Source organism: Sparus aurata, chromosome 4, assembly GCF_900880675.1.
Source record: "Sparus aurata chromosome 4, fSpaAur1.1, whole genome shotgun sequence".
NCBI lineage: Eukaryota > Metazoa > Chordata > Actinopteri > Spariformes > Sparidae > Sparus > Sparus aurata.
Window position 1 is genome coordinate 12,492,773 of NC_044190.1, and position 18,620 is coordinate 12,511,392.

Below are 18,620 nucleotides of genomic sequence, written 5' to 3' on the forward strand. Positions count from 1 at the left end.
TAACATTAGGAAGGGATGGTTTTTAGACCAGTATAGATAGTGGACTGACAATCACAATTGTGAAACTGCACTGTGCATATTGATGTGTGTGAGAGTTTAGCCTGTTACTGGTCCAGGCTTATGAGAAAAGGTCAATGATGGGAGTTACACTCACATAGAGAAAAAAAAAGGAAGTTTTGGGCTTTATAAAAATGCTTCAGCATTAGGTGAGTCCTGCATTAGCCTAAAACTGAAACCGGAGGCCAACATGTACCTGCATCTATAAAGCGAAATTGGCCAAATCTGTTACTGCCAATTTGAGACCTGAAATTTTGCCCAAACCGAAGAGATTTTATTTTTACTGTATTCCTTTCCTGGCTGTCAGGTAAAAAGTCTAAAGCTACAGACTAGCTCCACCTGGTCTGTTCCTGTCTTCCCACTCTTTATTCACTTGTAATTCTTGGTGTGTGGATGCAAATGCTTAGCACATTCAGATGAAAAGAGAAATGAATTCATATTCTATATATTTTTTTCAAAACAGTTAAACCTGGATGTGGCTTGCAGCTTTACGTTATAAAACATCCCAAAACCCTACGTAATACTTGTTTGAACACGCATGGTTTTACACTTGGCCTGACTCTTTGTCTGGTTGTATTTAAAAGTATTTAATGTTGGATAATATTCATGCAAGCTATAGTTTAAAATCAGCATTAAATTCCTTTAGAATAAATGAAAGGATGGAAGTATGGATTAGTCGTGACTGTCAACACTGAAAATTAAGCAGATCATTACTAAGACTGGATAAAGGATAAAAAGCTCCCTGTTTTTTCTTCTCCTCCCACTCATTTCTTTTTTCTCAGATGTGTTGAAGAGTATGAGCTATAACTTAGTGGCTCGACTAAACCGCAGTACAACCTCTTCTAGTGAGGGAGCCATCTTTTATATACGTACTCCTTTGATGTGGCTTTGTTCAGTGGGGAAAAAATGAATAAAAAATCCATCTGTGTCATTTATCCACCACAGTGCAGTCCCCCCCTTTGGAGAAAACTGTCACTCTCTTCATCATAAAGAATATGAGGATTTCATTTAAGCAAGTGTGCAAAACAAGAATGTCACAGGTATGCATTATAGGTGGAAGATAAAATAATTTACCTAAGTATCATGGTTCTTTTTTTCCACAGAACCTGTTTTGATTATTCTATACAGGATTTATTCAATTTTATATAACTAGTGCTTAACCATTAGCTTAAGGTTAACAGATAATAGGAATTCCCATTAGCGGGCTAACAAAACTGCTCTAGTTTTGTGTGAAACATCAGAACTAAATATTTACCAGACCAGAGGCCTGAAACCTGTGAGGGGTAGAGGGGTTAAAATCTGTCTTAGGTTTTATCGAATATGCCTGTTTCTGATTTCCTTTTACCTGATGGCACATCCAACCTCTTTTTAGTCTTGACAAAGGCCAATGGTCAATTAATCTTGAAGGTAATGTTGTTTTTTTGTTACTTCTAATAAACATAACTTTCAAATGTGACCCTTAACATACAACTCCAGCATACAAAACCACAGGTGCTGGACTGTATTAGAAATGATTCAAAATTCACTCATGCATTGTCAAGAGTGTAATTACCTTAAACTGGCACAGTTAGGGTTAGGTATTGAAATCAAATGCCCAATTATTACAAACACACACGCACACACACACACGCACACACACACACACACACACACACACACACACACACACACACGCACACACACACACACACACACACACACACACACACACACACACACACAAAATAACCATCCACTTTGTCAGAAAAAGTTAGCTATTTCCAATAATTTATCATCACAGCGCCAATCTTGAGTGTTCCAAACTATTTTTTTTTGTTTTGCACTTGGGCCCAGTTTGAAAATAATTGGATTTATCCTTGAGCAGGGATGGAAATAATGAGGCCTCTTCTATACAGTCAATGATTCCAATCGTGTGTGTGCGTGTGTGTGTGTGTGTTTCTCAGACATCATAGCGAAGGAGTTCATTGAACTGAGAGGAAAGCAGCGGAGCCGCTACGAGCTGCTGGTGGACTTCCTGTCTGAGATGCTTTCCGTTCCACCTGATGATGTCAACATCTTTAGCTTAATGGATGTGAAAGAGCGGATGCTGGATGTTCGCTTTGCTGTGCAAGGTGGGCCCTCCTTCCTCCAGCCTGAGAAAATGCATGGATATCTGGCAGCCCACAAACAAAAGGTAGGTTGTTGATTTTCTTTAGCATTTTAATCATGAATCAGTGCCAAAAACACAATGCATACATCCATAGAATCTCTTGAATGACACTTTAATGACATCTAAATAGTGCGAAAGTGTACTGCAAGGGAACTGAAGAGCGAGAGTGAGTGTTCCAAACCAGGCTGTGCTCTCTCTCTCTGCTGTCACACTTGTTAGTTGGAGGCAACAGTTCTGCTTCTGGCAATTTTTTGGCTGAAGCCTGTGCTAAATTCTAACAAATCAAACATGTCAGTCAAAATGTAGGACACGATCTCTCTTTGCTCTGTGCAGGACTGACAGTCAAAAATGGTGCACACAACATTATACAACCCCATCTGTATCAGTAATAAAAGTACCAAGACAGAGCATTGTGTCAATTATCGTGGACTCCTGCAATCTGTTAGTACTGTGAACAATCACTGTCTGCCATGTTTCCGACCACCTTGATTTACGTTAGTAATAATGTGTTGGCCAACAGCAGCCTAAATGTACCTTGGCATTGATTCTACAGGTCTCTGAACTCCACTGGAGGGATGGAATTCATTCTTCCGTTCCCTCAGTTGGTGTTTTGATGATGGTGGTGGAGAGCGCTGTCGAACATGTCGGTCCAAAATCTCCCAGAGGTGTTTAATTGGTTTGAAATGTCTTGACTGTGAAGGTCATAGCATATGATCACATCAATTAATACTCATTAAAACATTCAGTAAGCCCTTGTGCCTTACGGATGGGGACATTGTCATCTGAAGAGACACCAATCTCATCAGGATTGCTGCAGTGACCATGGTTGGCATTACAGCAACAATACTCAGGGTTCCTATCTGGGCTTCTTACATCTCTCCTTTGGTCTTGACTGAAAATAGCTCTGTACTGCATTCCTAACAGACATGCAATGTCTGAGCAATCGATTTTTCATTATTCCTCTGTGCTGGCAACAGCTGTGGCCAGAGGCATTATGTTCCTCATTTGCTGCAAATGTCCATTTGTACTTAAGGATAAGCTGATTAGACTTGGGTCAAAGGTCAAGGCCAGTGTCATCTTACTTCCTTCTTATTCTCATCAATTTGGAATCTGGGGAACACATGGATTGTGTTTCTTAAAACTTTACACAAAGAATTGGTGTAACTAAAGCCAAGTTGTGCCACTAAATACACTGCTACTAAATACAAGTAAAGAATATTTGAATATTTTACTATTTAACTATTTAACTTGATTGTTTATTCTGTGACATATCTGAATTTTTATGTTGTGTTGTGTGAATATATGTGGTCCCCAAAAGTATTGCGACACATTTCATTTGACTTTTATTGCATATCCATGCACATGAATATGTGCACCCATATCCCAATATCCTTAATTATTTTTGAGTAAGTATGTGTATGTGGAATAGCTGATAATAAGGGTTTCACTGAAGCATTATCAGAGGAACAACAACATATTTATCCACATTGATTTGATAATCTGATAATTGACTGAACAGACTTGTATCATTTAAGGTGAGGAAAAAAAAGAAAAAACAAAGTTGGCGATATTGGAAAAGTTGAACTCCATCGGCATTAAAAAAGATGCGTTATTTATCTTGCATATTGATAGGTGAGATGTTGGAATTCAGTCTATTTGTCTGGACAAATGGTTCCAGTCACAGGCCAAAGAAAAATATAGACACTGCACAACCGTGATGGGTACCACACTGCAGGAGAAATTATTCATACAGAATGTTATCTGTTTGTACTAATCCATTGGAGTATTCTTGGAGCCCTTTGTGCATCCAAGTTGAAAACAGCTGCAGGGAGTGAATCTTCAAATGCATTTATCCCCCCGAAAAAATCTTGTGTGGTCACAATGAATTAGTTTGCTCACATATAGCTCTAGTCCTCTAAGTAAAACCACAAAAAGGTCCACCTTTTCTAAGCAGTACTGATTCAAGTGATGGTCATAATGAGACACAGGTCCAGAGTATAATTAAATATATCTTGTAGGAGTTGCCTGATGATATCCTATCTAGGAACAGCTCCAGTGGCAATGTATAAATTCATAGTAAACATGGTTCATTTTGTTTAGACCTGGCAGCTACAAACCTACTTGAACTTTTACTCTGATTGCATGCAATATGTAATTTCATCTTTAGCCTGGAGAAAATGATTTATTCATTCTAATTTCTAACTTGAGACTTTAGTCTGGTCAGAGAAGTGGTGCTTTTGATTAGATACTTGTGTCTATATTTCACATTCTGTGTGATTCTGGTTTTCTTTTTAGTTGCTGGATCTTCCTGAGTATAAATTACACTTCAAGCCCGTACTAGTGTTCTAAGTATTATCCAAAATTTTTTTTTGACAATATAAAGAAAAAATATTTTCTCTGCCATTGCCATACTGTGACAGTGACAGAAGTGTGCATGTGAAGAACAAGGACAACAGTGGAGCACTTAAAACTAAGTAGATCAAAAGTAGCTGCAAAAATGCTCACTATACCATGCACCACAATCCTCCTCCTCACGGTATGGAAGTGTTGTGAGTAGGATTGGGTACTGTTGACATTTGAGCGAATACGGTACTGATACCGATACCTGGGATTCAGAACCGGTACCCAATGGTACCTTTATTTGGTAAGTTAATATCTCTGTAATAACAAAAATATTGTATCAGTTGTAAATATCAGGTTGCCAAATCAGCTGTAACACTGGCATTTCTTCAAAAGAGGAAGCTGTTCAAAGACCTGACGAGGCTGTTTTACCCTGTGCACTTAACTCAATCTGGGTAACTGGACTGAAATAAAAAAAAAAAAAACTGTTGAAATTTCAGCACAGTATTGGACTATGAAGATATATACATAACTATCAAACGGAGCAGAAATTACAATAGTTTAACAGAAGAGGGTAGTAATATGTCAACCTTATCCAAAGTAGAGGAAGCAACACTTGTCAGTCACGTACTGTTGATTTCATACTGAAGTCTCAGACATTTCAAAATGTTTCAAAAAGCAGACTGAGCACCAGCTTGATGAGCAATTATGGTCGCAACCAGTAGCAGATTTTTTGCTAATGCTAGCGTCGATCAAGACTATGGAAAAAGCCAGGTTATCTCCAGCAAATAACCTGTACCAGTCAGTTCATTACCTGAAGATGTTAGTTTGTCTAACATGGAACTTGGACTCTCCAATTAAGATTCTCCACTTTATCCTCATTGTTTTTTTGTTTTTTTTTCTAAACCAGTGGGCTGGACTACAGTCAAACAACAGAATATGTGTACTTCTCATACTGTATGACTTTTCTGTATTTTTTGTTACTTTATATGTTATGGTCCAATAAAAGCTAGAGAATGACAGACTATTTCAATGTATCTCTATTCTATGTATGCAACTATTTACTGTCCCAACCAAGAGCTCATGGAAGCTGAAACTGTTACTCCTTATACAGTATACAGCCGATACCACAAAAGTCCTGCATGAGATTTGTAAAATTAAGCAATGAACCACTGAACTGTTCAGCTCATCAGCTCTAATTTTTGTAGAAAGTCACGACTGAAAGAATTATATAAAACTTGAATTTGACATTTGGTTGTCGTGATAATGCTAGCTAATGAAGTTGCATTTTTTAAATGCATTAGACACCTTTTTCAACTTTTTTCCATATATATCGTCTAAACAAAATGCATCATTTGGTTTGTGGTTATTATTCTCAATTAACCAAAAATCCCAAACACTTTCCGCATTTGATTGATTGGAACACATTACATTCCTTCAAAAATACCCAAATGTTCTATCGTATTTCCACAAATAAAAGCTGGTCATCAAATAATGGCTCGCCGCAAATATAGGCAAGGAGAAAACAACAACAAATGATGAACCCTTAGTGTATGTTCTGTAATGTGCATGCCAACTAGGTGTAGTGTAATGTAAACATGCAAGTAATGGAATTTTTCAAAACATGTTCCTGCAAATATTTCACGATAAAATGCTCGGCAGCACAGTAAGCTACTCCTGGATGGCTCTCTCACTAGTGTTTGTGGTCCGGCTTAGAATGTACTAATGTAACATCGAGATTTCAAATACCCATCAATTGTCAGATAGCACTCTATAGTGTCAACTGGAAGATGTATGATAGCAGTGACTGTGGCTTCTTGGTTGTACATCTTCTAAATTCAAGTTTCTAACGCTAACTATAGCCAAGAATAGCTAGCAAAGAAAAAATAGTTGTTGGTTACTCTGGTAATCTGCTGCCTTCTATTTTGAGGGCTACCATTCTGGCTATATTTAATAAATTACAGCTTTAAGTGATGGCTGATTCATGTGCCAACTCATATTGCCAAAGACGTAGCCTGTATTGTTTCTCTCTTGTCACCTGTGGTGAACATTCACTTTTGTTTTGAGTGAATTTACTGGTTTCCACAGATCCTCCTCAACTTAGAATAAGCAGACAAGACATTTTGGTTAGCCTTGACACAGGGAAATTTGGCTTTATTTAGACCATTGTCCTGGATTGTGTCCCCGGAAAAAAAACATTATTCCTTCTATATTCATTTTCCATGAGTGTGGAAAAATGTTTAAAATCCAACCCAATTTGACTGTAACAAAAATGCACAGTACAGGATCATGCCTGTAATACTTTGGCTTTTGTAGTCACAAGAAGAAGAGAAAAAAAGAAACAAAACTTAGAACTGTGCCCTGTCAATTGAGGAGGGTGTGTAAAAGGACATTGCTCTTCTTTTATTTTGTAATACATTGTCTTAATTGACAAACAGCATTTCAGTCACTTTCAGAGGGCAGGCTAAGCAACATTTAAAACATAAAGAAACATATTATCATTTAATATAAGATAGTTTGTAAAACACAAGCATTTCACTTCATCACACCGACGCTCCATGGCTGCTGGCTTCAGTCAGAGCTCATTTCATGTTTCAAAAGCTTGAATGGAGGTGGGAGACCTTTGTGAGTGTGTGTGTGTGTGTGTGTAAAGTGGAATTGTATGCATTTCACATGCAGCAAGTTGAAAAGAGTGAGCTGACCCGGTGTCCTCAGAGGGAATGATGAGCCATTCGTATTTGCATGTTTGTGTCTGTAAGGGAGAAACAGTGTGAGCACAGAGTCGAGTCATGGCCACGGTGGTCAGGTTAGGTCAGTCACCCCACTGAACCCATTGCCACTCGTTCAGCCTTTTCCCAGGTAACCCTCTCATTGTCTCATGTGTTAATTGTCATTGTGAGAAATTAGAAATGTGGAGCAGAGCATGCGAGTATATGAAGTGTATGAATCACTTTTTTGGATGAAAACAGCTCTCTGTGGCCATCCACAGAGAAGCAGAGAGGTAGAGAAAGATGTGTAAACAGAGAGGTAGCCAGAGCTTTCAAGCGTGATTTGTGAGGGGAGCGCTGAACGTTTCATCTGAATTCAGCCAGGTTCTCCGGAGAAGACATTGATCAGAATGAGATGTGAAGCGTGGCGATGGAGAGGATGAACAGGAGCAGGAGAGTTAAAGGAGGGGGAGCTGGTGGACGGGAAAGAAAGAGGAAGGGGAGGGAGAGGGGGTAGCGGGATTGGTTTGGCAGAAGATGAAGCAGTGCTTATTATTAATGTTTTCAATTCTCCAGTAATGCCTCAGAAGTAAAAGATAAAAAAAGAAACTGTATTCCCTATGTCTTTCTATTCCTCTCTGCTCTACTTCAATAATGGAAGTTATTCCTCAGTGTTTTCTATTCAGCAAGCTCCACTTGACTGTTAATGATCCTACGTTGGTTTTGGACCTTTTAAAAATCATTGGTATGGTGCTCTGATACCAAAGTTCATTTCGTCATTATATTAATGTGGCCCTCAGGGTACCGGATAGGATTGTGAAGCTTCACAGTGCTTTGGAACAATAGACCAAGGAGCGATACGTCCCTCTGGTCTTCTGTTACTTGCTATACACACCTTTGAAACATTCATTATATGCCTCTCTGTACATCTCCTCAACATTGAGGAGACTAAAGATGTCAGCTTTGGAGGTTAAAAGACTCCAGTGTGGCATAAAGTATTTCTTTGAGAAATATACTACTTATAAGCAGGGAGGTATATATTTCAAAATAAAATCTTTCTGCATGACAGATTTCAGAGCATAGCCCCATCTGAAAAGAATTAAAATAAAAATTGGCAAACACATGAAGACATGAAGGAAGACGGAATCAGTTCATCTTTTTCTATCAATAATTTCAAAATGTCTTATAGGCATCCTAAACTAACAAAAAATAGCTTCAGTATGAATAGGATGAGATAAGTGTAGTCATTTTCCTGCATTTAAGATTGGGAGTGGGGCAGGCGAACCAAAATCAAAAGTTATTTTCAGTTGAATGTCTCTGCTGGCCACTGCTTTATAACCACCTGACAGCATGACGCCGACTTCACTGCTACCCTCCATCTTATGTCTGGTCCTGTCTGTACTGCCTGCTTTTGCTGCCCCCTTATAATTATTCCCCTTCACCCTCTCCCCTCCCTACTTCGTCCCCCAACGTCAGACATGACTACACTGGATGAGTGTGTCTCATTGGCTTTTAATGTCAAGGATTTGAAGGATCCATTATCCTGTGCTGGGAAGGAGAAAGCAGAAAGAACTTGACCTAAATTAGGGAGAAACCCCCTTGACCGGAATCATTTTTTTTTTTTTTTTTTCTTCTGTCTATCACAGTAGTAATATAATGCTTTCATGTTGCATAATAGACAGTGACCATGAGCTCCTTACTTTGAAGTAATACTACCCTCAGAATTTTTAAGTATGGAAAGAAATGCTGATGTACTTTAGTTTTCTCAGTCTGTCAATTTAAATTGATCAGTAAGAATAGATTCCAATGCTGAGATGCATGCCAACAAAGTAGAAATCTCACCATCTCACATACAAACATACAACTCATCTTTGCTAGAATTATGCATTTTCTTCATCTCCCTGTTGGTTATAAACCTGATTCAGTGTTCACTGTACACACCCATTGATGAGAATGCTAATGATACACAGTATTCCACCTCTGAAACTAACGGCAGATTAATGCCAAATATGACATATTCCTCGCCAAAAGAAACATGACAGTCATGTTACATAACCTGCTTACATAGACTGTAATAAATGCATCCTGTGTTTAGAGTGCAAAGAGACATTTTAACTCCCCTGGAGGAACAGGTGTTTCTATTACAGAAAGAAACACTTAAAAAAGGGCCTTAGCTTTCTCTTCAAACTGTCTTTCACTGGGTTTCTCACACAGAAAAAAATAATATTTTCCCCACAAAAATTATTTATTTTTCTTTCGACTCAACACATGGAAAAAAAACCCATTTCTCATAAAAAAAGAAAAAAAAGAAAAGATGTTCACTCAACTCGACACATGAAGGTTCACTCGGTTCCACACATGATACCTGATTCTGACACTTCTTGGTTCCTAATGCTACAGACACATTGCGGTTAGTAATCAAAACATATCGAGGCCCGCTACCCAACCCTTCTACATTAAAGTCAATCCCCAGCCTCTGATGACTTCCACACCAGCAGAGTATCCTCTTACCTCACAATAGCTGAATGGTACACAGTACATACCTGATGTCCTGTTTTTTGTTTTTTTTTTGTCACTGATAAACTGCATTTTAAGTATAGTTTTTGTGATCAGATGTGCAGTTGCATTCATATTGACGCATTCATCCCACAATCCTGATTACCATCCACTGAAGAGTGAAAACGAAAAGAAAATAATAACTTCATACTTTCTGAAGCCTACATGGTATATTTTCTTCCCATTATTCTTGTTATTGTAGGTAAACTGGAGAAACATTATATATATACCATACTTATGTATACATTTGTACTGTTTTGCATGTACAGTAGGGGCATGACTTTTTGCACTTGCAAGACTGTACTGCAAAGACATAGTGTAACGGCTGTTCCACCGTCCGGGGAGAACCCTGCTTAGGCGGGAGGCAAAAATGCTTGGGCGCCGCGCCTAAGCCGTATAATGGCAGGGAAAACTCTGTAATGTACTCAAGTTGGCGAAGAGATAATACGGTAACGCTGGATGAACTATTAATTTGCTTCAGTAAACCATCATCACTATCAAGTATTTAGCTTAAACACATTAAGTTTCAAATTGGAATATGTTTAGTCATCATATGTTTATTTCAGCAAATATAGATAAAGGCATAGAAAATTTAAAGTCTCTGAAAAATAAGGGAAAGTGTGAAAGGAGATAAAAAAAAATAAATAAATAAAAATAAAAAAAACACACCTTCATGTTAAAGCTGAATTAAAATCAATTAATTGGTGTTTGCAAGTTCGGTGACTTCCAGCCAATGCGGCATGGCAGATAAGCTTCAAATCTCTCTTATGTTGGGTCCTGTCTGTCAGTTGTTGGGACTTCCTGTCCCTGACCACATTAGACTTGCTGTTGGCTTTTCTTAAAAAATCAATTTGTGTGTCCTAGATCTATACTTTTTTAATTAATTTAGATTTATAAAAATGACATGGAGCACCATAAAGGGGGATAACTGCGGCATAGATCCAGATGGAATGCAACAAATGTTCCCTTGATTTTGAATCAAAGTATGTTCTAAAATCTAAAGTATATACCAATGATATATTTGTAAGTGGTATTACACTAAATTCTTCAGTCTACCTAATAGTAAACCTTAATGCACATTTGTCCTTTCTCCTCTCAGAAGGAGTGGGGGGAGATGTGCATTACGGCTTAGGAAAGGAGTTAGAGATGTAATAGGAGTCATTGTTGAAACTTTATTTTCCTAACTAAAACAAAAGCCAAACCTCGTCTGTCAGTACATAGTAGCTTGAAAGACCTGGAGATACAATGTGCACAGAAAAGGCAAGACTTCTTCCACAACAGTAGACATGCTACAATATTAATTAGTTTTGGGGGACACTTAGTGAATACCAGTAAGTTGTGTTTTATTCGGTTATCATTTCAAGTGATTTGTGTTGCTATTTAAAGTAACATTCTATTTCAGATTTGACCTTAAACTGTAAAGATGATATTACATGATAAATAGCTCAAAAGTTAAAGTGGAAACAGACTCAGTAGTTTTATTTCATTGTTTTTTTTCTGCTCTGTCTTTCTCCATCTAGCTCCAGTCATTTCTGCAAATCGGTGTGTTCCAAATCCGAGTAGACGAGTGTCCTGGCTCAGAGTGTGCCGGGGCCAGTGGCTGCACCAATGTTTTGAATGTGCGAGACACGCCCACAGTGGTGGATTGTGGGACTATGAGCCTTGTATCTGTGACAGTGGAATCCACAGCTGTGTGCTCCTGCCCAGGTAGAGAGCAGTCCCACCAGCCCTGCAACACATATCCCAGAAACCCCTGCTTCAATGGTGGCATGTGTGTGGACACTCAGCATGGCTACAGGTGAGTTGAAAATGAACACCATACCCAAAACAGAGCCTGTGGGGCAGATTATATTATCTAATAAAAAGCATGACAGGTTATTTCACTTACATTATGATAGTTACCAATTCTGACCAGATGCTGACACTTATTTGCCCTGCTGTAAAGAAGCCTGTAAGAATGTGTGGAATGGAAGTAGTAATTTTCCTCAGGGTGAAAATCCTCCTTTCCGTTCGAAATCATCGTAGCTGACAGGACACTAGCAAGAACATCAAGCCATATAGTTTGCAGAGTAATTTATAGCAGCAAGAACCTATCTAGCTTAGATACCACATGCTTGAAAATAAGAATATAAATAAATTAACATAATGATGCAATATTTTGAAACTGTTAAGATGTAAATGTGGTGATATAACTTTGATTTAATTTAATTGAAAACAGATCTTGACACTTGGGTATTTTCAAACACACTATATATTAAGTTTGTTTGACTCTTAAGAGATCCTTTATCCGTCTGACTTTGCCTTCATCAAAGAATAGAATATGGTGTGGCGTATCTAACTGATTCACTGACAAAAAGGTTTCTAGTGTTTATTTCTCTCAGAATCCCAACATTAAATGAGGTCAGATAGACTGAGCTGGAGCAATTTGAATCGTCAGCTGGTGATCACAAAGAGCGCAAAGGGTCATTTTGGACATGATCATTCACTAAAATGGTTTTCTGTATGTACACGTGTGTCCCGCTTTCCTCTCTGCCTTTCTCTGTCTTTGTGTGTGCGTTAGTATGTTTGGTGATCAAAGTTGAAACTGTGTAGGAAATTCACTCAACACTTCAGGCTGTTCTTTTTATTTTGTAGGTGGAGTGGCTCTCTCTGTTTCTTCCTCTTTCCTCTCTTTAGTGTCTCTCACAGTCGATGGTCTGTGCTGTTTCCTGGCAAGAGAAGTTGAAATCTGAGATAATTACTTTAACCTTTGTCTTTCCTCTGCTTGTGTTAGACAGTGTTTGTCTGAGCTGCCCTGTCAGTCTTAAAGTTGAAGCCTGTATGAAGTCGTCTGGAAAAACCCTACCACCAGCTGGTTGACTGTCAGCAGATTGCACTACTCTTAAATTATACATCCTGTGTAAGGAATCAGTAAATTACCATGCCAGTAATTATCCTTTTTAGGATAGCACAACTGTAACAGGAACAATAGTACGGTGCTGCTGTCCAAAAATCACACTTTGCTGGATATGGTTTATGATTCAAAAATGTTTTTGCAAATACCACCAGAAAGAAAATGCAGGATGAATATTTTTGATAGTTGTACACAAATGTGTTAATATATGAAAAATTGTGGACAGTCTAGGTTTTAGTGAGACCGCTTTGCACTTAGTCGGAAAAAGTCATTTGAATCATTATACTATACCAGTTGATGTATTAGCTTTAGACACACACATACTGTACTTCCAGGTAATTTCCAGTAAGATTGGCCCAGAGATTTTATTACCATGGACTTGGTATCTTTGCTATTTGAGAAGCTTATAATTATTATAATCAGAGTATGGTCAAGTAATTTGAAAGGCATTAAAGAATGAATAGTCTAAGCACATTAGAGATGTGTTTAAATAGTTTAACATAGATGTTGTTTTTAAGCCTCTGCACAGCTTGGATATCGTCCAGCTTGTGTGCAGGATCAGGCTGGGGGTGCAGACATAACAGATACAATCAAACACCAAGCAACTCATATTGTTATTGAAAAAGAAGCACACATTGAGATAGAGGATGGGTCCTGAGGTGTGAATGCTCTCTTTTGCTACCAGTGTTAATTTCGTTGACGAAGACTATGACGAAAAATATTCGTCAACAAACCTTTTTCACGGATGAAAACTAAATGAAAACTAAATAAAAAGTCAGATATGATGACGAAGACTGTGACGAAATATAACTGACACTTAAGTCAACGAATACAAACGAGACGAAAATGTTAGGGTGGGACGAATGGAGAAAATGATCCAATCAGAGCAAATCTCTTGAGGGTAGGTTGACCGATGCAGATTACAGCAGAGCCATTCTAAAAAGCCGTGGCAAGCTAAACAGGCAGCAGCATTTACACAGAAGGAGAACAAAGACGAGTTTGCAGAACTTCGCACAGTTTTGTGGACGTTTTCACAAGAGTTAGGTTGTTGACATGATATTTAGTTGCACAGCTTTGGCAGATTTCCGCTGACTTCGCTCGTTAGCAAGACGCTAGTGTTAACGGTATGCAGTGCACTCGGTCCCAGGGCAACGGCATGCCTCATGAACAACAGAAATGTCAGAGCTAGAGCTGTTTGGCTAGATAGGCAAGTTTTACTCAGTAAACTAGGTTCCATTTTGGTTTCTTTCTGTTATACTTCTGACTGTATTGTGTCCTGCAAAGAAGCTCAAAGATGCTAGTCAGAGAAATATCAAGATGCCAACAATGAGCACTCATCACATGCAATGATTTTGAGCTCATTTACGGATTTCAGTCATGTCAAGCCATGGTGAATGATGACTGAGATATATTTTATGAGTAGGAGAGCAGGGGAGACAATGGATGTGATGGGAGGAATTAAAAGGAAATTACAGGAGTGAACATAACCTCAAAGCAGATGCTGTTGAGACTGCCGAAGAGATGAGGGCAACCTGCCCGGGGTGTTTGTGTGTAGCTGTGTTCGAGTGTGTTTATGCTGTGTTTCGTTTAGATGCAAACATTCTCTCTCACAAAATGTTGGTGATTAAAAGATGTGACACAGTTCCAAAAAACTTAACTTTTATTTAATACTATGGCAGCAAATGTTCTAATAATCCCATAACCATTGAGCTCTTAATTTAAACTCCCAGGTCTTTTCACACTCACTTTGCTCATTAACAGCCGAGTATGTTGTTTCTCACTGGTGTGTTGCAACTGTAGCTGCATGAATTAGAGTGAAGGTGCAATTAGGTATTTATAGTAATACCAAAGGAAATTCTTGAACCCTGTTAACACTGTAAACAGCTGTTACTGCTAAAGATACATATTCATCTAGTGATTTTCACATTTCAATGAGGACGTGTATTCACCATTAGTTCGATTTGTTTGTCCAAGTGAGAACACTGCTGTTGATGCACAACGTGACTACAATTAGAATCCATACATCTGCCTAGGAGTTTATGTTTTTTCACAGATGTCAGTTTGTTTGCTGGACGGCTGGTCTGGTGGTTGGTTGGTCAGCAGGATTATAGAAAACACATTTCACAGATTTCCACCAAACTTAGTTGGAGAATGGGTCTCAGCCCATGATAGACCTCACTAACTTTTGATGTGGCTCAGGATAAAGGGATGAATCCAGGATTCTCAGCTCCTTTCTCCTTCAATACTTTGACTTCAGGTTAAATTATTACATTGTGTGAATTAGGTATAAACATTAAGGATGGTTTCATACAACAAGGAAAACTGATTTCTTGGATTTACATTTTGAAACTTTTCCTACACACTTCCTAAATGTTATTCCTTTTCATTGTTGGAATTATGAAGTTTAGGGAGACTTTAAGACAGCTTGAGACGGACTGACGATTTGTTTTAGTACAGAATACCTTTATTAGCTCCAACATCCTGTTGCCTAAGTCTGAATGTATCTACCTTGGTTCCAGCAAAAAAGTCAGTACTTAAGTAGCTGTTGCAGCCATCCTCTAATACCAATGTCAGTGCCCCACTATAACTTTAAGATCATATTTTGAATATGGCCATAAAAATAATGGGGACTTGGATTCGGATATGCCATGATGTCAAAATGGAAGAAAATTTTTCTTCCTTGTGGTTTGACATGCTGACAGAGAAAGCACTGTTGTTGCACACACACACACACACACACACACACACACACACACACACACGCGCGCGAACACACCCACACACACACACAAACACACACACACATGGACATGGACACATTTAACATTTAATTCAACAAACTGCAGTTTATTTCCCCCACTTCTCAATATGAAAGTACTTACTTCAATTTGACATGAAGTGCCAGGGGACCAAGCTTAGGTTTTGCAGCATTCAGGTTCATAACATTTCGTTTACAAGGCGTCGGTAGATGCAGACATCCGTGCTGCAGTTCCTGACAGGGTTTAAGTGCCTGGCCTTTCTACTGTTATGCAGTCTGACTTGCAGATGAAAAATTAGATTTTCAGAGCATTCAAAATACAGCTTTTGTTTGCTTCTGATTTACCTAGTGTTATAAATAGAAACTGAACTTCCGCAACCCCCTACGACATGAAAAAGCTAGCATGTTTGCTGTCACATACTGCCAGTTATTACTTCAAATTCCTGGCAAACAAGTGAACTGAACTAAATCACTCTGTAAACAAGACCAAAACTGGAGTGTGAGCGTTTCAGCAAATCCTTTTAACTACAAACATGATGACGAAATAAACTCTTTGGTGATTCTAGCGGTAGATTAGACATGACCCTGTTTAACTGTGTGTAATCCAGCCTGATACTCTGTGTATCCTCAGGCTCGGATCTTTAATGGTGGAAGTGAAGGGCTCTTTGCAACCAATTAAATGAAACACCAATGTGTAGACCGAAGCTTTTATCACTGTCTCAGTTGGAACTCCATGCAGATTTTGAATGTAATGATGAAATTAAGAGTCAATTTTCATACATACATAACTCTTCTCTGCACAATGTTGCGCTCAATCTGTAAATACTGTATATTGCTATGTATATGGAAACAAAATTGTATTTCAGCTAAGACGCAGTGTGGTCTCTTTTGTTTCTCTTTTTTGTTGTCCACAATTTAGTGTTTCTTTTTTTTTCTTTTATTACTATTTTTTTTTTCTTTTATTACTATTTATATATACAGTGCCAGTAAAGTTGCCCTGGTGTTAAAGTTTCTCACTGACAAATAAACGTGTGACAACACAAGTAATAACTATTAGACCTGCATTTTACAAGACTCTCACTCTCTGTAGAGCAATGTGTTAATTTCCTGCTAATGCAAAAACCTTTTCACCATGGGATGTGCAAAAGTTGACAGTATAGAGAATATGTGTCATGTGATGATGATTAAAGGTGTCAACTAATTTATGGGGACAGATGTCTACTGGGGGGACCTTGTTGATGAAACCAGCTGCAGGAATCTTGGTTCTAAAGAAGACAAAGATGTGGAAGAGCAATTAGTTTAGTTCAGACACATTGTGTTTATTAGAACATGTAGAACAGTGTTTATAATACAGCATGCACAGTGATATGATCCGGCTAAGATATATGCATGTTTTTTATTGTTTTTGTAAAGCCCTCTGTACATGTAAGATATGATTAAAGAGGTGCTCCTTGTTCATACCTGGAGCAAGAATTTCATGAATTACATACTATACACAATATCTAAGATTGTCATTGCTACAGTAAGACACACATGTACAGCCGTGGTCAAAATGATGTCCACAGCACTGTTTTCCTTCGATGGAATGAGTGGAACACATACTACTTTGCTACAACAACATTCATTGCTTAAAATCTGAGTTTATTATGGGTCTTATAAAAAATTTGATCAAATCTACAAGCTTAAAATTTTACATACAGTAATTCTAATATTTGGTTAAATGTCCCTTGGCCATTTTCACCTTGCTTAGGTGTTTTTGATAGCCATCAACAAGCTTCTGGCAGGCCTCTGGCCGAATTCTTAACTACTCTCCATGACAGAATCAGTGAAGCAACTAATTTTGCTAGCTTCCTCGCGTGGATTTGTTTCTTCAGCACGGTTACATGTTCATGATGGGACTCAACTCAGGACTTGGAAAGACATTTCCAAAACCTCAATTATATCCTGATGTAACTGTTCCTTTACCAATGTTGATGTGTGCGTGGGATCATTGTCCCAATGGAACACCCAACTGCACCCAAGACCCAATCTGCAGAGTGACAATTTTAGGTTTTCCTGAAGAATTTTGAGATAATCCTCCTTCATTATTCCATTTACTTTCTATAGAGCAGAATACAGCAAAACAGCCCCACAGCATAATACATCCAGCACCATGCTTATCATGGTGTTCTTGAAGTCTAAAAATCCATTGCTGGAAAAACCTGGTCATTAAGTATATTTAGGTAGTCAGCTGTCCCCACAGACTTGTACGGTAGGCACTAGGCATGATGGATGCTTCAACTCATCCGCCTCTCTTCTTATGATTCTTCATCACTCTGGAACAGGGTAAATCTGGACTCATCAGACCACATAATCTTTTTTCCAGAGCCCAATCTTCACGCTCCATAGCAAATTTCAGATTAGCCTCACTGATAAGTGATTTTCTTGAGGCTACACAGATTTTTAGTCCCAATCCCTTGAGTTTTCTTTGCATTGTGTGTGTGGAAATTATCCTAGATTCTAGTTTTACTAGTTCTACTATGGATTTTTTACCAATAGATTTCATTTGAATTTGACATTTAAGTGATCTCTGATCATGATCATTCAAGATTTTACACTAACAACAGTTCTTCCTAAAAGATGATGGTTCACCAATACTCCTCCAGGTTTTAATAATGCATTGGACAGTTTTTAACCCAATTTTAGTAGTTGCGGCAATCTCCTTAGTTGTTTTCCTTTCCTTTCCTTTTCCACGACCACAGGAAATGCCTTCCGTGATGCACATTTTCTTTACAATGTACGTTAACTTTTCATTGTGACTGTACACTTATTATAGTAAACCTTGTAATGTTTACTAACTTCAAATTGTGCCTCATCTCAGGATACCTCAATAATATCAAGCTACGAACATGTTTTTTTTTTTCTGGGAGCTGTTGTTTGGGATGAAAATGAACGTTGTTTTTACAAAGTTTCTGCCCATTTGTGTTTCCCAAATAAGTAACTGAAGCAGTAAACCTCAACACGGTAGCCATTCCGTCTGGCCAGCTCGTCTTCTTTGTCCTCACCTGTCAGACTAGAGGCTACAGTGACTATATCACCTCTATAGCAGCAGACATGGTATTGTAAAAAGGGATGACCTGTCCTGGCTGCTGTATATCTCTGCATTATATAGGCACCCTG

At 38.4% G+C, this 18,620-nt stretch overlaps 1 protein-coding gene across 1 annotated transcript in view; it reads left to right on the forward strand.

The window, feature by feature from the left end:
• The window catches only part of LOC115579627 (neural-cadherin), a 330,871-nt gene that overhangs the window by 218,438 nt on the left and 93,813 nt on the right, over positions 1–18,620 (forward strand). The window contains exons 25-26 of the mRNA XM_030413177.1: positions 2,001–2,230; positions 11,331–11,608. Of these exons, the coding sequence (XP_030269037.1) occupies positions 2,001–2,230; positions 11,331–11,608 (508 nt within the window). The remainder of the gene's footprint in view (positions 1–2,000; positions 2,231–11,330; positions 11,609–18,620) is intronic.